Source organism: Chionomys nivalis, chromosome 22 (genome assembly GCF_950005125.1).
Source record: "Chionomys nivalis chromosome 22, mChiNiv1.1, whole genome shotgun sequence".
NCBI classification, from domain to species: domain Eukaryota; kingdom Metazoa; phylum Chordata; class Mammalia; order Rodentia; family Cricetidae; genus Chionomys; species Chionomys nivalis.
The window spans coordinates 48,850,578-48,872,290 of record NC_080107.1 but is presented as its reverse complement, the minus strand read 5'-3'; the positions used below and the strand labels follow the sequence as shown (position 1 = coordinate 48,872,290).

General features: G+C 47.7%; 1 protein-coding gene across 3 annotated transcripts in view; it reads left to right on the top strand.

Moving 5' to 3' along the window:
- Mvb12b (multivesicular body subunit 12B) overlaps positions 1 to 21,713 on the top strand; it is a 150,370-nt gene that overhangs the window by 21,567 nt on the left and 107,090 nt on the right. For all 3 annotated transcript variants that reach the window (XM_057755350.1, XM_057755351.1, XM_057755352.1), the window contains exon 3: positions 17,416 to 17,523. In XM_057755350.1, coding sequence (XP_057611333.1) covers positions 17,416 to 17,523 — 108 coding nt within the window. The remainder of the gene's footprint in view (positions 1 to 17,415; positions 17,524 to 21,713) is intronic.

Genomic DNA, 21,713 nt, shown 5'->3' with positions numbered 1-21,713 from the left:
TTGTTTTTGTTTGTTTGTTTTGTTTTGTTTTTGAGACAAGGTTTCTCTGTAGCTTTGGAGCCTGTTCTAGAACTAGCTCTTGAAGACCAGCTTGGCCTCGAACTCACAGAGATCCGCCTGCCTCTGTCTCCCGACTGCTGGGATTAAAGGTGTGCGCCACCACCACTCAGCCTTTGAGTTAATTTTTATGTATGGTTTAATGTGTAGGTCAAAGGTCACTTGTTAGCCTATTGTTTGTTGTGTTATAATCTTTGAAAGTTACCCTTTCTTCAGTGAATTATCTTAACCCTGTTATCTAAAATCAATTACTTGGTAGACACTGATTGTACTGCTGTGACGTCTGTCTGTCTGTCAGGCCTTTGGTGACCTTGGCTTTATAGTCATTGTTGAAAGGGGGCAGTCCTCAACTCTGCTCCCTTCAGTGGACCTTTCATTGTCCTCGGTCTTTTGATTTTTAATAAACATTAAGAATCCTTACATCAGTGCTCACAAATTCTCTGCTGGGATTATGTTTGAGCTTTTTAAATATATAGGTCAGTTTGCATTTATTGGACATGTTATGATTCTGGGTCTTTAGGTCTGTGAATATAGTATTTAAACTTTTTAAAATTTCTGTTACATTTTCTTTTGCAGTGTGCAATTTGTGCAGATCTTTTGTCAAAGTCATCCTTAGTTATCTCATATTTTCTATACTCTTGTAAAATGCTACTTATTTTATTCTCTTTTATAGGAATACAGTTGACTTTTGTAGCTTGATGGCCATCTGCATTCCTATTAAATTGTGACTTTTAAGATCATTCTTTAAATGCCTACATACACAGCAATGTTGTCTATGAATGAAAAGTTTTATTTTTTCCTTATCACATATGCTTTTACAATTTCTTTTTCTTGCCTTATTGCACTGGCTAGCATGTCCAGGATGCTACTGACTAACAGTTATGAATTCAGATTTCCTTGCCTTGTTCCAACTTTAGAGGAAAAGCCTTTAGTGTGGCTTCTGTTCTTAGAATCGTTCTGACTCTGGTATTTTTTTTTCTTTAAATGATTGTAGAATTTACCATTGGAAACTCTCTGGGTTAGGATAAAGAAAGGTTTGTAATATGTTAAGAGTGTATCTCATTGGTAGAACTCTTGCCTAGCACGTACAGAGCCCTGGGTTCAACCCCTAGTCCTCCAAGATAGATCGATCCATAGATACACAGGCACATTAAATAGTTTGTAACACTTTTTTTGTTGTTGTTAAATAGAAGAAAGAATCTACTCTCTCTCTCTCTCTCTCTCTCTCTCTCTATATATATATATATATAATATATATATATTATATATATGATACATAATTTTTAGAGTACTTGTGTGGGGGCCTGAATGTGTATGTACACGTAGCTGGCTGCAGGGCATCAAAGCCCCGCCCCCTGAACTGGAGTTAGAAGCAGTTGTGAGCCTCCTAATATGAGTTCTGGGAACTAAATTGGGTTCTCTGCAAAAGCACCAGGGCTGTTAATTGCTGAGCCGTCTCTATAGCCCATGTGTTAGCTGTTCTTGATGGCTATCAGTAATTTATGTCTAACGAGACATTTCCAATCAATCAGGTTTTCTAGTGTCCAGGCAAGAAATTCTTCATAATGTTATCTTATTTTGTTTTTAGTTTTTATAAGATCTGCTGTTTATTTCTCTTTAATTCCCAATAATGATAATTGATGTCATCTCTGCTTTTTGTTTTTCCCCCTCCTCAGAATGTCTAGAGTTTGTCAATTTTATTTTCTCAAAGCTCCAGCTCTTAGTTTCATTAATTTTTCTTTTTTCTCTTTTCTGTTTTATTGTTTTCTTCTTATCGTTTTTAGACTCAGTAGCCCGGTATCTAAGGGGGAGTTCTGTCCACTGACTTGGCACTGCCCCTCCCCCAGCACACACAGCATTCTGGTAAGAATTTCCTCCCACACTCAGCACTGGTCGCACTCCTTCCCCACATGGGATCGTGTCATGGAGAATTTTAATTTACTCACCAAACTAATACCCTTTTATTTTTCCCTTGATCGGTGTTTTGATTCATTGTGTGCTATTTTGTTTTTACATTTGGGGAATTTTTAGACGTGAACACTATTGACAACTTGCTTGGTTCTATGTGGCCAGAGAACCCAGAGTAAGTGTTGGCCGCCTTCTCTTGTAGACCTGATAGCTGATACTTTTAACATTTATGGGTTGTGTGTGTTCTCTGTGGCCCATGATATGAAACCATCTGCAAATCCCAGGCTACGCATAGACTGCAGGCTCTATTTGTTCTGTCCTGTAGTCTGTGTGCAGAACCTCAGGCCTTCCAGGTAATCAAGACAACCAAGGCAGTCAGAGCCAGATAAGAGTACTGCGGGGTGGGGGAGACAAACCTAAACTCCACTCCCAGTCGACCCCAGGGCCTATCTCAGAGACACTGACCACACCCCCATCCAGTGCCTCTGTCTCCTGTCATGAAGCCTAAGTCACATATACCCTGTAGCACAGGTCACATTTTAACCAAGTGTCCTAGTTACTTTGTGTTGCTGTGGTAAACACTTTGACCAAAAGCTTCTAGGAGGAGAATGTTTATTTAGTGGTGACAGTCCATCATCAGGGGTGCTAAGGGAGCAGAGACCATGGAGGAGTGCTGAGCACTTACCTGCTTCCCCTGATTTGCTCAGCCACCTTTCTTTTTTTTATTTTTTTAATTGATTTTATTGAGCTCTACATTTTTCTCTGCTACCCTCCCTGCCTCTTCCCTCCCCTTCAGCCCTTTCCCATGGTCCCCTTGCTCCCAATTTACTCAGGAGATCTTGTCTTTTTCTACTTCCCATGTAGATTAGCTCTATGTAAGTCTCTCTTAGTGACCTCATTGTTGTCTAGGTTCTCTGAGATTGTGGTTTGCAAGCTGGTTTTCTTTGCTTTATGTTTAAAAACCACTTATGAGTGAGTACATGTGATAATTGTCTTCCTGGGTCTGGTTACCTCACTCAATATGATGTTTTCTAGATCCATACATTTGCTTGTGAATTTCAAGATGTTGTTACTTTCTTCTGCTGTGTAGTACTCTATTGTGTAAATGTACCACATTTTCTTTACCCATTTTTCGGTTGAGGGGCATTTAGGTTGTTTCCAAGTTCTGGCTATGACAGACAAAGCTGCTATGAACATAGTTGAACACATGTCCTTGTGGCACGATTGAGCATCCTTTGGATATATACCCAAAAGTGGTATTACTGGGTCTTGAGGAAGGTTGTTTCCTAATTTTCTGAGAAATCACCACACTGACATCCAATGGGGCTGTACCAGCTTGCATTCCCAACAGCAATGCAAAAGTGTTCCCTTTTCCCCACAACCTCTCCAGCATAAGTTGTCATCAGTGTTTTTAATCTTGGCCATTCTTACAGATGTAAGATGGAATCTCAGAGTTGTTTTGATTTGCATTTCTCTGATGGCTGAGGATGTTGAACATTTCCTTAAGTGTCTTTTAGCCATTTTAGATTCCTTTGTTGAGAGTTCTCTGTTTAGGTCTATACTCCATTTTTTTATTGGATTATGTGGATCTTTTAATGACCAATTTCTTGAGTTCTTTGTATATTTTGGAAATCTGTCCTCTGTCTGATGGGTTGGTGAAGATTTTTTTCCCCTTCTGTAGGCTGCTGTTTTGTCTTGTTGACCATGTCCTTTGCTTTACATAAGCTTCTCAGTCTCAGGAGGACCTGTTTATTAATTATTTCTCTCAGTGTCTGTTATGCTGGGGTTATATTTAGGAAGAGGCCTCCTGTGCCAATGTGTTCAAGTGTACTTCCCACTTTCTCTTCTATGAAGGTTCAGTGTGGTTGGCTTTATGTTGAGTTCTTTGATCCATTTGGACTTGAGTTTTGTGCATGGTGATAGATAATAGATCTTTTTTTCTTCTTCTTTGGGAATCCAGTGTCTACTGAAGAACCAGCTGAGACATCCAGCCTTGTGGACTGGATCCTTAGACATACTGTTACTTGATACCAATGTTGGACTAGCTGGACCACAGCCTGTAAGCCATTCTAGTGTGTGTGTGTATGTATATATGTATGTGTGTATGTATATGTGTATGTATGTCTATGTGTATGTATATGTACACACACACGTATATATTCTATCAGTTTTGGTCCCCCAGAGAGCCCTGACTGCTACAGTTTCTTCACCTGCGAAGGAACAGGTGTGTCACACATCATCCAGACTTTCCCAAAGCTTTGACAAAAACATAGGGATCAGGTTGTTTCAGAAAGTAGGCTTGGTGCTGGCAATGGCCTCACTTCTGCATAACTGGATTCCTGCAGTGTATTCAAGTGGTTATTGGTTATTTTTTGCTACATTTTGCTTAGGAGAAAGCTGTGTTTTTGTTTTGTTTTGACTTTAAGTTGATGTTCATGTGTAGCCCAAGAACTTCATTCTATTTCCCCACTGTTTCTCATTCCCCGCCTTGTTGCCCTTCAGGTCATCATTTAGAATGATGAGTTTGCAAAGTCTCTATGACACTTTGAAACTGTGGCGAGTCCCCAGCCACTCTGCTCTCTGCTACTCAGTGATAAGGACTATCTTTCTAGCTTCCCACAGCTCCACTCTCAACCTCCCCCCATCCCTCCTGACCCACGACTGGCAAGTCTCCCCCATCCATAGCCCCCAATCAGCAACCATCCAGAATGGGTCCTGGCTGTCTGGCTTTCACTTCAAGGCAAATTTATTGTTTAGCTTTCTAGAGAAATTCCAGCACCTAGCACTGGGTAGATGTTTATCAACTAGATAGGCTTCACTGGCCTCTAAGAGTTGCCCTTACTCCTACCTGATTGAACTCCACGGAACTCCTCTGCCATGCTCTGCCCCTTGTACCTGTATGGCCTTGCCCACGCACACACCACTCCTCTCCCCATGCAGCCGTGCTGTCTCCGTGCAGCAGGCCCTACAGACTAGGGAACTGTGTCCTTCACATCACTGCACCACCCGCACTCAGCACAGTGCCTGGGTACACATTGGCTCCACCAGACCCGTGAAGAATGCTCACTGAATTAGCTGGCTCTTTTCCGTTCTGCCTTTCTGTGTCTGGGATATTGGATGCCAGCACCCAGCTAAGTTATGTGTGTGTTAAACATGAATTGAAATGCAATTACAGCTGGCAATGTGATTTGAGAGCCGAGTAATAGAGTGAATAAGAAGAGTGACTCAGTCAGCGCCAGTTCATCTCCTTGGCTTTCTTGCTCGCTGTCATTGCGTGTGACTCATGAGTTCAGTTTCTCTTAATTCCCTTTGCTTACCTCTTGCTGCCTTCTCTTGTGGGCTTTCTTCAGGGCCTCTTTATTTAAGCCCACAAGAAGCCCAAGGCCAGAGTTGATGGGCTTTCGCCCCCCAGGTGGTCTAACTAGAGAGCTGGGCAGAGACAAGCAGCACAAGGGTGCAAGGGAGGGGCTATGCCAGCACCCACACCAGACTCCTTTCCAAGCCTAGGGAGGGATGTGCAAAGCCGAAGCTAAAATCACTTAGGGGTGTGGCCTCCCGTTCATCCTAGCCACATGGTTTTCACAGCTGCTTTGGTTGTATTCAATTGTCCAATGACTAGACCTCCCTAGAGTTGGTTGGTTTGGCTTGATTGATGGCAGAGTTTCCTTCTTCTCTGGAAGCCATCTAGATATCTAAAGGCTTTGGGGATCGACAGTGAGCAGCACACGTGACTTGTGAATGTAGACTCCGTTGACCACCACCCTCCCGGCTCAAGGGGGATTCTGCCAAGCTCTGGAAGGGGCTGGCTGCATGCCTAAGTAGAGTGATATATTCAGGGCCACCTTGTGCAGGTCCCAGGCTGGGCTCTAGAAATCAGTTGGGAAGTGAGTTGGCATAGTCTCTGCCTGTGTGAACTTCCATTCCCAGCCAGAAGGGTCCGAGAGTGGAGAACTGGCAAAGGATCTGGTCCCCTCCCTCCCTCCCTCCCTCCCTCCCTCCCTCCCTCCCTCCCTCCCTCCCTCCCTTCCTCCCTCCCTCCCTCTCTCCCTCCCTCCGTCCCTCTTCTGTCCCAGGTCACTCCTCCAGGTATGTCTCACTTGTACTTTCCTGCCCGAGTTTCACTGGTGAGTCTCCCTGCCAGTCTCAGTCTCTCTCTCTCTCTCTCTCTCTCTCTCTCTCTCTCTCTTCCTCTTTCCCTCCTTCCCTCCCTCTCCTCCTTTTTAAAAAATAAAGATAAATGCATTATTACTTTTAAAAAACTTTTTTAGATTTATTTTATGTATATTGAGTGTTTACATGGATTTATGTATACCATGTATATGACTGGTGCCCATGGAAGTCAGAAGAGGGCACTGGATCCCCTAGAACTAGAGTGAAAGATGGTTGTGAGCTAATTATGTGGGTACCAGGAATCATATCAGAGCAATGCTTAACCACTGAGCCAACTCCTCAGTCGCACTTTTAAAAATATATTTTATTTCATGTTATGGGTGTTTTGCCTACATCTGTGCCTGTGTGTACCTCATGTGTGCCTGGTACCCACAGAGGTCAGAAGAGGGCATTGGAGCCTCTGGGACTAGAGTTGCAGATGGTTGTGAATCACCATGTGGGTGCTAGGAATCAAACCCAAGACCTATGGAAGGGCAGCCAGTGCTCCTAACTGTTGAGCTATCTCTCCAGCCCCTAGTCTCCACCTCCTTTACCACCTCCTGGACACAAAATCTTGCTGCTGCCCCCTGGACAAGTGGATACACTAGTGTCCCTGCTGTCCCTTCCCTGGGGTATCCACTGGGTGTCAGCCCCATCCCCCATGCTAGTCCCACTCACAGGTGTCTAGTCCTTGCTCTCCACCTCAGCTCACCTCTGTCTTCTTCCCTAGTGTGCTCACCTGGAATCCAGACTAAAAAGATCCCGGAAAGTAAGAAGAGCACCCATAGTTCTCCCACTAGGAGAAAAGGGATTCTGGGGTTTCTGCCATGGGTTTTTGTTTAACCCTCACTGCCTCCTCACTGTGGGCATTACCTTGTAGCTTGTGTCAGAGCTCATTGCTCTAATATTTACAGTATTGGCTCAGGTCTTCACAACTCTCCTGTGGTCCTGTCTCAGATCTCCCATTTCTCCCTATTTGCTGCTCTGTTTTCCTGGTCTCCCCTTTGCAGTGGGGGCAGTTCAGGCTCCGACTCGGCTCCTACAGCTCCTGTCTCCTGTCCCAGTCCAACTATACAGACTGAAAGCTGTGTCAGACAGCTGCCTTCTCCCTAGTGGCTGACTGTGTTTTCCCTTGCCCGAGAGACTAGTCGTCCACGGGATGCTCAGTGATAGATGACGATGGCTCAGCCTCATTTCTCTCTCTTTAGTTCCAGCCTCCAACGCAGACATCCTGCTAGTACCCTCTCAGGACCTGCTGGCACCCACAGAGCCTGGGGTCCCTGCAGGGCCCCCCATATCCCACCCAAAGCTGGCCCTGACTCTTCTCCCCACATCCACTTCCATATCTTACACAAGGTGACTTTTCAGGCAACAAGTTAGAAGTTGTTGTCTGAAGTTACAGTTTAACTGGGTGTCTCTCTATTCCTTGTGCACAGTCGGTTAGTATATGAATCCTTTTCTTTTCTATGTCTATTGTCTGATTTTTGTTTTGTTTCTTGTTTGTTATTTGAGACAGGGTCTTTCTGGTCCTGACAGTTCTGGAGGCTTTATTTACTTGGCTTACACTTCCACATCATAGTCCATCATTGAAAGAAGGCAGGACAGGAACTCAAGCAGGGCAGGAACCTGGAGGCAGGAGCTGATGCAGAGGCCATGGAGGAAACATGCTTGCTGGCTTGTTCCATATGTCTTACTCAGCCTGCTTTTTTTTCTTGATTTTTATTGAGCTGTACATTTTTCTCTCCTCCCCTCCCTGCCTCTCCCCTTCCCTTCAGCCCTCTCCCAAGGTCTCCATGCTCCCAATTTACTCAGGAGATCTTGTCTTTTTCTACTTCCCATGTAGATTAGATCCATGTATGTCTCTCTTAGGGTTCTCATTGTTGTCTAGGTTCTCTGGGATTGTGATTTGTAGGCTGGTTTTCTTTGCTTTATGTTTAAAAACCACTTATGAGTAAGTACATATGATAATTGTCTTTCTGGGTCTGGTTACCTCACTCAATCTGATGTTTTCTAGATCCATTCATTTGCCTGCGAGTTTCAAGATGCCATTACTTTTTTCTGCTGTGTAGTACTCCATTGTGTAAATGTACCACATTTTCTTTATCCATTCTTCAGTCGAGGGACATTTAGGTTGTTTCCAAGTTCTGGCTATGACAGACAAAGCTGCTATGAACATAGTTGAACACATGTCCTTGTGGCACAATTGAGCATCCTTTGGATATATACCCAAAAGTATTACTGGGTCTTGAGGAAGGTTGTTTCCTAATTTTCTGAGAAATCTCCACACTGACATCCAGAGAGGCTGTACCAGCTTGCATTCCCACCAGCAATTGCAGAAGGGTTCCCTTTGCCCACAACCTCTCCAGCATAAATTATCATCAGCGTTTTTGATCTTGTCAGATTGCTTTTTTATAGAACAAAGGATCACCAGCCCAGGGATAGCCCCACACACAATGGACTGGGCCCTCTTCCATCAATCACTAATTAAGAAAATGCCCTACAGCCCAATCTGATCTGGGTGTTTTCTCAACTGAGACCTCTTCTTTTCTAGTGACTCCTTCTGTGTTGAGTTGAAAGAAAACTGCCTGCATGTGTGCTCCTGTAGTCTGAGGGTTTGGTTGTAGGGCTGGGAGACAGTACAGTCAGTGAGCGTGTATGCTCCTGTAGTCTGAGGGTTTGGTTGTAGGGCTGGGAGACAGTACAGTCAGTGAGCATGTGTGCTCCTGTAGTCTGAGGGTTTGGTTGTAGGGCTGGGAGACAGTACAGTCAGTGAGCATGAGGACTTGAGTTTGATCTTCAAATGCCATCTTAAAAAAAAAAATTAAAATGCTGGTTGTGGTGGTTACACCCATTTAAGCCTGGTGCTGGGGAGGCAGAGGTAGGCAGATCCCTGAGCTCCGGCTAGCCAGGTCAGCCTACGTGGCTAGTTCCAGGCCAGTGAGAGACCGTGGCTAGTTCCAGGCCAGTGAGAGACCGTGGCTAGTTCCAGGCCAGTGAGAGACCGTGGCTAGTTCCAGGCCAGTGAGAGACCATGGATAGTTCCAGCCAGTGAGAGACCGTGACTAGTTCCAGGCCAGTGAGAGACCGTGGCTCGTTCCAGCCAGTGAGAGACCGTGGCTAGTTCCAGGCCAATGAGAGACCGTGGCTAGTTCCAGGCCAGTGAGAGACCCTATTTCAAGAGTGGAAATGGAGGGGTAACATACGAGGTCATTATTTGGCTGTCATTCAAGCACACATGAGCACACAATTCTTTTTTTATTTTAGTGAAGTAAAATTTATTGGGATCCTTGTACACATGTCTATTTCTTTAATAATTCCTTTTATTAAAGCAAAGATCTCTTGTTTTTTGCTTAAAGTTTTCAAGTTTTGCTAGATGTAGCTGTGACAGCCTTTGTAGCTCCATGCTGTGGTTGAGCGACCGGTCTTTACCTCCGCCTTTAGAGTCCCCAGACGCTCCTTGACCAAGAAGAATGACCCTCCCCTTGCATATCCATCAGCCATGAGGAACTCTCTAGGCCACCAGGCTGTTCCTCACAGCTCTATGGAGGCCCGGGGCAGAGCCCTGACCTGGCCATCCGGGTGTGGTAAAATCCGGGCCATTCTAGACCTGGCCGGCCCCTCTGGCAGCCTCTCTCTCCTGAGTCCCAGGAGCTGGCTTCTGTGTGATTGCTGTTCCCCCAGGAGGAGCTTCATCAGGCCAGGCACACTGCTGCACCTCCACCATGTCTGCTGGGACTGAGACTCTGCTTTCTTCTACCCTGCCTAGCCCAAGAGGCAATCTTCTCTGAGGCTGCTTTGGCCGACACCTGAGCACTGAATGAGGAAAGCTGCCCGTGGTCCCTGCCATGCCATGCCAGGACCAGTCTTGCATTGTCCGTGTTCCATTTTCTTAATGATTCATGCAGCCAGTTGGCAAATATCTGAGTACATATTAATAAGACTTTGGGTTAGATGCTCGGGAAAGTGCTCGCTAGATAAAATAGGACCTTTGAGTTGAGGGCCAGAGATGAGTGTCTGCCATGTGCTGTCTTGTGCTACGTTCTCTATTGAGACACAGTACACGTGCTGTGGCTTCTTCTTTGGGGTGCACTGTTCAGTGGGTGACTTACCTAACAATCACCAATATCTAATCTTAGATAGTTGTTTCTGCTTCCCCTGCCTCTCAACCTCCTGCTTTCCCCCTTCCCTGCCCCCAACAACTACCATGGCCTTCCTTTCTTTCCCTAAGGATTGTCTCCTTTGGAATATGTTAAGAGTTACGATCACACAATGTGTGGGCATTTGTGACTGTTTGTTTTACTTAGTATGGTGTTTTCATGGTGTGTTACATCAGTACTTCATGCCTTTTGTGACCCAGTAATATTCCACTGTGGATAACTGCGCAGTGACATTAGTCAGTGGACATTTGTGTCGTTCCCATCATTCTGTGACTTAGTTCATGTACATGATTTTGTGTTTTCAGTTCTCTTGAGTATGTATCTAGGAGAGGAACTGCTAAATCCTGTGCTGACACCCCATTGTCCACAGTGACCATGCCAGGTACAGTGCCAGCAGGATTCCATGCTGCCCATGTCCTCATAATGCTTGTTGTTGTCGGTCTGTCTACCGCTTTTGTAAAAGGTCCGGAGTCGACTCTCCCTGTAGACGAGTCTTCTGTGTTTTATCAGTCCTTACAGATAACCCTGTGGAGACTGCCTGCTAGTGTTTCCACATTTTGATGAGGTGGAATGAGAAAGTATGACTTGGGAATGATGTATGTGAGCAGCAGAGTCAGGACTTGAACTCAGATCCAAATTACTCCAAAAATCCCAGCTCTGTCTGGTTTCATGGAGGCTGTGCTGTGGCGGGTCCTTCAGCCAAAGTCCAGATAACAAGACCAGCCTAGTGTGAAGCTGTGCTAGGGAGGGTAGCAGCCCAGGTAGGGAAGACTTGTCTGAGGAAAGAGCAAAGGGGAGTCTGCAGGCAGGTCACCAGGGATGGGGAGGGCTGAGGTGTCCTGTGCCTGTGTGAGAGAAACCAACCCTGAGACTGGTAGAAATAAATGCTCTGTCTCCAGGACCGAGCCATGCATTTTCCTGGAGAAACATCAGACATTCCAACAGAAAAGTCTGTGGCTGACTTAAGCTCGCCACTCAGAAACCAAAATTATGAAGTGAGACAAAAGCAGCCAAAGAGTTCATGACTCCAGACGGGGCAGCCCGGCTCTTAACTAACGTCACCTGGTGCACCTCCTGCGGGATCTGTTTCTGCCTCCTGGGGGCCCCCCGTCTTGTCTGATTGAGAATATGAGGCTTCTGCAGTCTGACCTGCGCAAGCTGCCATGCCTGAAGGACTTTGAACTTGACAGAGTCAGCCAGAAGTTGCCCCCAGAATGTCTGCAGGGTTTCCTGCCCTCTCCCCCCTCACCCCACTGCTGTGTCTGCCAAACTCAGCTTTGAGCTGTGGGCAGGTCCTCCTGAAACAGCAGGTATGAACTGGGCACCCCTGGGGACTGCTTTTCCTTAGGCTAGGGCTGTCATTGCTTTGGATGTTTAGCTGGGCACCAGTTTGTTCATAGGATTTTCTCAAGTTTTAGTTCAGCAGATTTTTAACTCCTCACCTCATCAAGTAAAGTTTACAATTGCTATTTTTCCTATTATAAAAGATGTAAGAGCTCATTGACCCCCCCCCGAAATGAGACAGGTGCTAGCAAAGCAGAGGAACAGTTAAAAACACTACTGCCATTATGTATTTATTCACATGTATTTATGTGTGGTATGCATGTGTGTTTGCATGTTTGTGTGTGGGGGAGCATTGTGGGTGAGTGTACATGTGTATACACACATGTGAGTACATTCAGTGCCCAGGTACACTCTTCTATCCTTGATTGCTTTCCACCTTATGTATTGTTCAGTGTCTCTCACTGAACCTGGAACTTGCTGTGTCAGCCTGTGTCTACTCAGCTTGCTGGGGGGATTCCCCCATCTCCATCACCCGTGCACTGAGCTAGATTCCACATCCGTGTGACTTTTTTTTTCAAAAGATATATTTATTTATGTATACAGTGTCCTGCCTGCAGGCCAGAAGAAGGCATCATATCTGATTATAGATGGTTGTGAGCCACCATGTGGTTGCTGGAAATTGAACTTGGGACCTCTGGAAGAACAGTCAGTGCTCTTAACCGCTAAGCCATCTCTCCAGCCCCCCGTGTGACTTTTACATGGGTTGGTATTGCAAACTCCAGTTCTCATAGTTACCCTGTTGACATCTCCTGACTGATCCATTCCAGGTAGCCACCCCTCAGTCCCATGTATCTCTGTATATCCCCAGTCCCAACTCTAAGAGCCAAAAAATCCTTTGCATTTTTGTTTCTAGATCCTTTTCTGTACAAGTCTGTTAAAATATAAAACCAGAGCCCCAGGGCCATCATTCCTAGGTTGTACTGTCATCCTAAGAGACATCTTTCTCTCCTTTGTTTATGGGCAGAGCCCTAGTGAAGGCACAGGTGAGTAGTCCCCTCTCCCCGTTCCAGGACGAGGTTTGTGTGTCCTGTGTCATCATCCCTCCCCGCCTCTGTCTTCCCTGGGTTCCCCCACTCTTTGCTGTTCTCCGGGTCACTTTCTTCCCACCCAGAAGCCAGGCTGAGCTGCTGCCTTAGAGCTCACGTCCCTGTCTCCTCCAAGTCGCTGTCTGCGAGCCTTTTTAAACACTTAGCCCATGCCCGTATATGTTCTACCATGTGTCTTGCCCCATGAACAATGTGACCAGCATCTTCCTTCAGCACTTTATCCTCAGCAGTGTGGCCTCAGAATCCCGGCATCCTCAGTGAAGGGGTAATGAGCATCCATGTTCCCAGAGTCTACTGGAAGCAGGGCTCCTAGCTCGCGGTATGTATGTGTGTGTGTGTTCTCATGGCTTTGGTACAGGCTTCCAAATTCATCTAACTCTGGCTCTTCCTTTCCCTTCCTCCTCCCCTTTCTTCCTTCCTCCTCCCCTTCCTTCATTTCCTTCCTTCCTTCCTTCCTTCCTTCCTTCCTTCCTTCCTTCCTTCCTTCCTTCCTTCCTTCCTCCCTCCCTCCCTCCCTCCCTCCCTCCCTCCCTCCCTCCCTCCCCCTCTCTCTCTCTCTCTCTCTCTCTCTCTCTCTCATGTGTGGAGGTCAGAGGAAACTTGTGGGAGTCTGTTTCTGTAGGTCTCAGAGATCAAACTCTGACTATCAGGTTTAGCAGGAGGTGTCTTTACCCGCCAAGGCGTCTCTCTCACGGGCCCTGGTTGTCCTTCTTGTCACCTGGCAGCGATAGCTACGCCTGTTCTCAGGGCTTCCTTGCACTAAGTGCACCAGCCCCTGCTTTAAATGTCATTATCAGTTTGAAAAAGCCCCAGGGAGCTCTCCTTTTAGATCACTAGCAAAGCCCAGTGGTTGCTCAACTTTTACATGGTTCTGCGCCATTGCTGGCGGCTGTGTATGGCCTGCCAGAGGGTTTGCCCGCTCTGTTGCCTTCTGAGAGCTGTTTGCATATATTCTCTCATGTGCTTCTTGGTGAGCTATTTTCCTTTATATAACATACCCTGCGCATAAGCCCATAGGCATATGTCATCCTGTGGACTTTATGTAACCAATACTTGCTGTGCCTCAGTTTTCTTATCTGTAAACTAGACAATGATTTACTTCCCATAGCTTTGTTGTGTGCACTGCTGTGGTATAGGAATTACTTATACTGATTATTTAAGGGGAATAAATAATGCATGGTGAAAAGAAACTGAGGGAAGGGCATCCACGCCTCAGATGGGAAAACTGAGGGAAGGGCATCCAGGCCTCAGATGGACCAGCATGCTTTCTCTCCCTGGGTTGCAGCTCAGAGTCTTCCTGATGTCAGTGAACTTGTTTCTTTCCTTGTTTCCCTGGCCTGGTAATCTTTGGTATGCAACTTTCTCTGGACTGCCGAAAGCCTAAGTGGTCATACCTGGATGCAGAGACCTTTCAAATCATTCAGCATCTTGCTTAGACTCAGGCCTAAAAAATAAAAACAAGGAGGTGGTTTGGTGTGAAATTTGTTACCCTGTTTCAGCCTGTGTTCAGCTTCTGTAACAGAATACTACAGAATGGATGTTTATAAACAGGGCAGGGCAGCTTGGTGCTCTCTGGCAGGCACTTTTCTCCTGTGACTGCCAAAAGGTGACCGGTGAGGTCAGGCGGAGACGGCAGAGGGAGACTGGGCCTGTGAGGTCTGCATAACCCTGCTGTGCCTGTCACCCCCCTCAGAACTTCCCTGGGTTTGGAAGCTCTAACTTGGGGCACCTGAAAGTGGTTACTGGCAACAGAGAAGTCTGGAACCAGCTGCCTGTGCTACCCAGGCCCAGTCACCAGTTGGGAAGTGCGGTGATACCATCTAGCAAGGCATGACGTTACGTGCTGCTGGAAAAGCCCCTGATTCTGCTACCATAACTGTGATCATTTCTCCAGGTCTCTGGCTTTTTCAAATTAGAGCGGTCTTGTAGTTCCCCCATCTAAGGTAGTATCACAAATTTCTTACAAATTTCTACTCAGTAATTACGTCTTGTGACAGTGCAGACACTGGGTACCACGGGAGGGGCCAGTGTCTTCAGTGTGTCTGCTGACTCCAAGCCTGGACTCTGAGGATGCGTTGCCTCCTTCAGATCTGGGGGCACTGACGTCAGCAGCAGCCTTGCTAGGGTTGAGGCAGAGAACAGACAACAATGCCCAGCACAGTGGCCTCAACGTTAGCAGCATGTGCCTGGTAGAGTGGAGGATGGGTGAGCCGCCTGCTTAGCTTGATGGGTGGTTCAGTCCTGGGAGCAATATTAGGAGAGCTGCACGGGCCATGGTTTCTAACACTTGACTGTGGTTGAAAAGTTGCCTTGCTTACCCATTCCTTTAGTGAGTTCCATTGAGCCTCTTTGTGTCAGCTCGTGGTGTAGATGGTAGGGAAGGGTTAACAGTCACATAATACGTCACCTGTGTTTAAAAGAGCAGGTTGAGTCCCAGAGATGGTGAAGGAATCTCAGGACCAGTCACAGTTAACCCATGTGGGATGAGTTAGGGCTTTGTCAGTGATGATGTGACATTGTGTTAAATATCCACTTCCACATCAGCCTGAGCACCCTCAGATTTAGTCTGGAAGCACTGAGTCATCTTTGCCGGTGCTCAGCAGTGAGTGCTCTTGCATCTGTAGTATCCCCTGTGACCACTGGGGAAGGCAGCATGTCTGCTCTACATAGGACCTGGGCTTACTGAGGCCACTGGGTTTCAAGTTCAGATCTGCCTCTGAATTCCATGCTGCCTGTTCCATGGTAGGGCTGTGGTCCTCCTTCCACGCTGCCTGTTCCATGGTAGGGCTGTGGTTCTCCTTCCACACTGCCTGTTCCGTGGTAGGGCTGTGGTCCTCCTTCCACGCTGCATTTCCGTGGTAGGGCTGTGGTCCTCCTTCCATACTGCCTGTTCCGTGGTAGGGCTGTGGTCCTCCTTCCATACTGCCTGTTCCGTGGTAGGGCTGTGGTCCTCCTTCCATACTGCCTGTTCCGTGGTAGGGCTGTGGTCCTCCTTCCATACTGCCTGTTCCGTGGTAGGGCTGTGGTCCTCCTTCCATACTGCCTGTTCCGTGGTAGGGCTGTGGTCCTCCTTCCACGCTGCCTGTTCTGTGGCAGTGCTGTGGTTCTCCTTCCACGTTGCCTGTTCTGTGGCAGTGCTGTGGTCCTCCTTCCACGCTGCATTTCTGTGGCAGTGCTGTGGTCCTCCTTCCACGCTGCATTTCCGTGGCAGTGCTGTGGTCCTCCTTCCACGCTGCATTTCCGTGGCAGTGCTGTGGTCCTCCTTCCATGCTGCCTGTTCCATGGTAGGGCTGTGGTCCTCCTTCCATTGCTGCCTGTTCCGTGGCAGTGCTGTGGTCCTCCTTCCATTGCTGCCTGTTCCGTGGCAGTGCTGTGGTCCTCCTTCCATTGCTGCCTGTTCCGTGGTAGGGCTGCAGTTCTCCTTCCATGCTCCCTGTTGCCTGCTAGAGGTCCTGATCCTCCTGCCTGCACCCACAGACTATTAGCTCATTTGACTTGGGGGAGAAATTTGGGCTTTTGGAGAAATTTGTTTGAGTGGGTTGAGAAGTGCCTGCCTCGAGGGACAGCAGCTGAGGCCACTACCTAACCATTAGCTTTCCCAGAACCTCCCTCTTCATGAGGTTTCAGGCTAGATTTGCCACCTCTGCGTAATGGCCTTTCTTCTCTTTACCCTCAGATTTGCTAACTGACAGTTGTTCAGTTTGAGAGTGGATTTCTCTTGTTGGCTAGCCTTCAGCTTCTCTGAGGCAGCTTCCAAGGAGGCAGCTAGGGTGGCCTTGGTGATGTAGTGGCAAGCTCCTGCATGTGTGTTAGGGACTGTTGATGATTTCTGGTGCCTGCAGATTCATGGGAACAGAACCACTTCCAGCCATCTACTGGGATGGCCAGGGGCTAATCAGACCAAGGACCATTTCCCTGTGCACACCTTAGAAAGTCAGGCATGGCTCTGTCAGAAAACGGGTTGCTTGAAGCCCCCTCCAGATCTGTGCCACAATGTGAAGCTGCTTCCCGGGTCTCCTGGCTCTGCTCTGTGATGGTGTAGGTCGCTCTCTTAAGACTGGAAGTCAGGCTCCTCTCTCTAGTTCCCTTGTCAACTCTTTGTGAGCCCAGACTCACCACTGGATGGCATGCCCAGTGAGGCAAATAAAGGCTCAATTTACCCTGGATTGTGTCCTGAAGGGGAACTGAGAAGAGGCTTCCTAGTGGGACTAGAAGTGGAATCGACTGAGCCTGGTTTATTTTCCTATCATGATGTAGTTTCTGACCTTGAATTCCACCAAGAAGATGCCAAGTGGAGCCAATTTCCTGACCTACCGCCGCAGTCTAAGCTCCCTCTGGCCCCCATGGGCAGGAAGACACACCATCCCCAGCACAGGGGGTGCCCCTTGCATCAGGCTTTCTCCTGTGCCCTGTGCCCCTCCCAGTAAGTGGCAGCAAACAGCCTAATGTGCTGACCGCCCAGTCCCTTCACAGCCCATTACAACAAAAGCTATTCTTCCCTCATTAGAGCCATCTCTGTCAGGGTGTCTTTAATCAATGGCTTCCCCAGGGACAGTATTTTTAGAAGTTGTATTTTTCACAGGCTTTCCTTTTCCCTTTTGGAAACGTTCTTCCCTGAGCTGAGTGCGGTGCGCTAATGAGATGCCGGGAGAGTTGGGCCGTGCTAATTGGAGCAGGTACAGAGGAAGCTGCCTGCGCCGCCTCCAGCCCCTTCTCATCTTACCTGTGACGCTCTTCTCATCTCTGTGCTGCAGGTTGCACAGACAGCAGATGGCGTGGATGCTGACCTCTGGAAGGACGGCTTATTCAAGTCCAAGGTTACCAGATACCTGTGTTTCACAAGATCGTTTTCCAAAGAAAATGTGAGTCTGGTGGTGGCTCCCTTTGCTGAGTGGGCAGGAGTATTTGCATTCCTGGATGGGGCTTCCTCTTTTTGTGTGTGCTTTATGTTCATTGCTGTGTTAATTTATCTGTGGTTTCAGTGAGCAGGGTAGAATCGGCAGCCAGCACCATGTTTCATTTATTAACAACGTTATTAACCACGTTCCCCAAGTGCACTGTGAATTCCATTAAGATGTTTCTCCAAAGGAGACCAGGATTCTCTCTCTGCTCTCTCATTTGCCTGCTGTTCCTGCAAACGACAACTCACTGGGCACTGTGGACGAAGAGCCTTCAGGGTGGAGCAGACCATAGCATCCGCTCCCCGTGCCTGTCCCCAAACACGCCATGGCCTTGTTCTAAAGAGCCTCTGTATGACATGGGGCGTGTCATTATGTTTGATGGAGAGGTATCCACCTGTGTATAGTTCTCTTATACTGATTTTTGATATTTGAGCCCATGAACTAAGAAACTTTAAAGATAGCACAAGAGCTTTCCCACTGAGGCATTTTAGGAGAAAGGGCAATTGTTTGGTGTGCTCCTTGCATGAGGCCCACCTGTGACAGTGCCTCGCTTCCTTAGACGGTCTTCCATGTTATTCCCACTGTGAAGTCACTGCCCTCTCTGGGGGCAGAGATAATTTGTCTCTTCTAGTTCAGATATTTATTTTTGGAAATAAATTTACCAATTTATAAATTTAATTATAATGGTATTATAGGTTGTAGTTTTAAAAAAAAATTCAACACAACATAAAACATGCTGTTCAGAAGAAGGAAAAGTAGAAGCCTTCTTCTTCACTGTAGCCTCCCTGTCCGTCACAGCCTCCCTGTCCGTCACAGCCTCCCTGTCCGTCACAGCCTCCCTGTCCATCACAGCCTCCCTGTCCGTCACAGCCTCTCTCTTTCTCTGTCACAGCCTCTCTCTCTCTGTCACAGCCTCTCTCTCTCTGTCACAGCCTCCCTCTCTCCGTCACAGCCTCTCTCTCTCCGTCACAGCCTCTCTCTCTGTCACAGCCTCCCTCTCTGTCATAGCCTTTCTCTTCCTAGCCCCCCAGCCTGGGCTCTCATGGCCAGTCCCAGGTTCATCCCTTTAACAGTCTCTTAATGTGCACTATAATGTGATAGGACGCTACCTGTTGCTCATTGATAATTCTTTGTTATGAGTATTGTTCCTAACATGTTCAGGGCAATGGCTGAAGTAATCTCATTAAGTTCCCCTCTATTTACAAGAGCAATACATTTGCTGCTTGTAAAGTGTAGCGTTTATGACTGAAATGGAGAATCTTTTTACTTTGAATGCATTTTCAATACCAGGATGGTGGCAGCCGAGCCAGAGTAGGCAGCTGCACAGTGTTTGTGGTGTGTTTGCACAGATCCTTTGGGCTCACTGTAGCCTGATGTGACCGCACAGAGCAGGGATGAGGTGACATCAGCACAACAAATGCTGGGCTATCAGTAGACCCATCGACGATCTTTTCCACCTGCACCCTCATGCACCTGCTCCCTCGTGCATCTGCTCCCTTGTGCACCTGCTCCCTCGTGCACCTGTTCTCTCATGCACCTACCCTCACTCCCCTGCTCCCTCATGCACCTGCTCCCTTGTGCACCTGCTCCCTTGTGCACCTGCTCCCTCGTGCACCTGTTCTCTCATGCACCTGCACCTTCATGCACCTGCTCCCTCAGGCACCTACCCTCACTCACCTGCTCCCTCATGCACCTGCTCCCTCACGCACCCCCTCCCTCACGCACCTGCACCCTTATGCCCCGCTCAGTCCGTTTGCCCCTGGATTCTACCCAAATATCTTTTAAAAGTTATTTCTGCCTTTTGCTCCCATTGCCTCTATTCTGCTGGGGGACCACTGCTCCCTGTGAGCCGCCATGGATTCACTGCTGCCGGACTCTCAAAAGGAAGTTCTGAAAATTTGCTCGAACACCTTGTCTATGTGACTTTCCTGTTGCAGTGATAGCACACATGACCAAGGTGGCTTACAGAAGGAGGGGCGTGGTTTGGCTATGCTTTAGAGGGATAAAAGTCTTTCAAGGCAGGGAGGCGTGGCCGCAAATGGAAGGCAAGATGTTAAGAGCAGAAACCTGAGAGCGCACATCCTCAGTTGCAGGCATGAAGCCGAGCGAGAACTGGAAGTGGTGTGAGCTTTTCCACTCTCGAAGTCTGCCCCCAGTGACACACTTCCTCTAGCAAGGCCACACCTCCCAGACCTCCTCTAACAACCCCACAAACCGGGACCAAGTATTCACATCCTCAAAACTCTGTGGGACATTTCTCACGCATTCCCCCCAGCCCTGTGCTCAGGGGATAGGCACAGCCCCTTGGGTCGCTTGCACGGGCTCGCTACATTTCTTCCTGAGGTCCATGAGATTTTGTTCTTCCTAGGCAGAAGAGCTCTTGAAGCCCTGGGAGTTGGGGCAGCCACGAGCCCATTATGATTCAGAAAAGGCACTTAAATTAGTTTGAAATGGATTATAGAGAACACAGTTCTTGGGCTTGGGGGTGGAGGTAGAGCATGCATGGAGCCCTGGGTTCAGTCCCTGGCACTGCCAGAAAACAAGCTGCTGTCCATCAGTAGCTGGGTGCTGGGGTGACAGGGGTGTGAGGCTGCCAGGAGGGCAGCCAGAGAAGCCCCACCCTGTACTGAAGCCTGGGCGCACCATTTTTTATGGAAAGAGAATGAATGTGTCCAGTGCTTAACAATTCCATCATCAGCACCAAGAAAAAGAAATGAAAGTCTCCTTTACAACATCCAAGTGATCAAATCGGGATCAAATTTGCTTTGGGATCAAATTTTTGCCAACGGCTGTGCCCATTTGGCCAGGACTCGAGTGAGGCAGGAGCTAGGCACATGCTAACCAGTGGTGGCTGCCTGTCTGTCCTGGCCTAGAGTCAGAACGCAGGCTTGGCAGAGCACCATTTTACAACCATACGGGAGGGTGTGGGATCTCCAGAGCAGGCCAAGTCTTAATTGGGTGACTTGAGATGCCGAGGATAGGAGTTTGGGGAGCTTCCTTGGAATCCTAAATTCCTTTCCCCCAATCAGGCCATTAATATAGAAACCTGGCTTTAGAGGGCCATTGCTTCCTGGGGAAGGAGTGAGATTAATTGCACTTTTCATGCCCCGTACTTTCTGCATTACCTGTAATAATAATGTACATAGATTAGGTAGGGAGGATGTTAAACAGAAGGATTTATGAACATTTGAATATTAAGTTGGTTATCTGTGGCTACCTTAAATGCAAAGTTGTCAAAAATAATTACAGTATACTAGCAAATACTGGCTACCAGAGACAATATAAATACCCTGAGTCAGTGTATATTGGGCTTCTGGTATGAATCATTTGCTCAACAAGGATTGGGAATGCGCTCTTCATATTTATGAGGAGGAAATGAAAGAGAGCACAAGTGGGTGAGGGGAGAGGAGCCAGCAAAATTAATGGTGTTGTAGGCCTGTGGTGTAAAAACAGGAAGAAGGAAAAATCCCCGAGTGGCCGCCCCATGGAAGAGGGCCACACTCGGGTTGCTGGAAGCTTCAACAGGGCAGCCTCTCATTTTGTTTGCATGGAAGGGTTTCCTGATGCTTGTTTTAATGGCCACACCACCAATGCTCTGATTTTATGATTAGGGCATTTTCTCAAGAGTAGGGAGGGCGAGGCTGCTAAGTGGTTTGCTGTTGACTTCTACAGAGTCAGCTTGTCAAGCTGAAAACATTCAGGCACAATCCTGATGAATGCCCAGCCATCTATGGGGCAGCAGAGCATGCCCAGTTGTTAATTTCTCAGCAGAAAGCAGCGGTGACTGGAAGAGCAGCTGCCCCGGGGGGAAATAAAGGCAGCCGGTGCTTCCCAGGTTCTAGGCTGAGCCTGGCCTTCCTGTGTAGTCAGAAGTCTCCTCCACATTAGAGTGCCTGCTCCCCAGTGCTGCGCCGCAGTGCACACGTCTTCCTGAGCCCTTGCCCGTGCTGCGATAGCATGGGGGCTGTTGGCAAACAGGGATTCTAAGAGAAGAGGGCAGGGGAAGTGCTGGGCAGAGACTACACATGCCACTCTGACTATAACCAATACTAAGCTGTCAGAATTTGGGTGACCATTTCCATTTGCCATCCAAGGGAGTCTGATTTGGTTTTTAACCACCAGCACTCACCCTGCTGAAAAGTGTGCCAGCA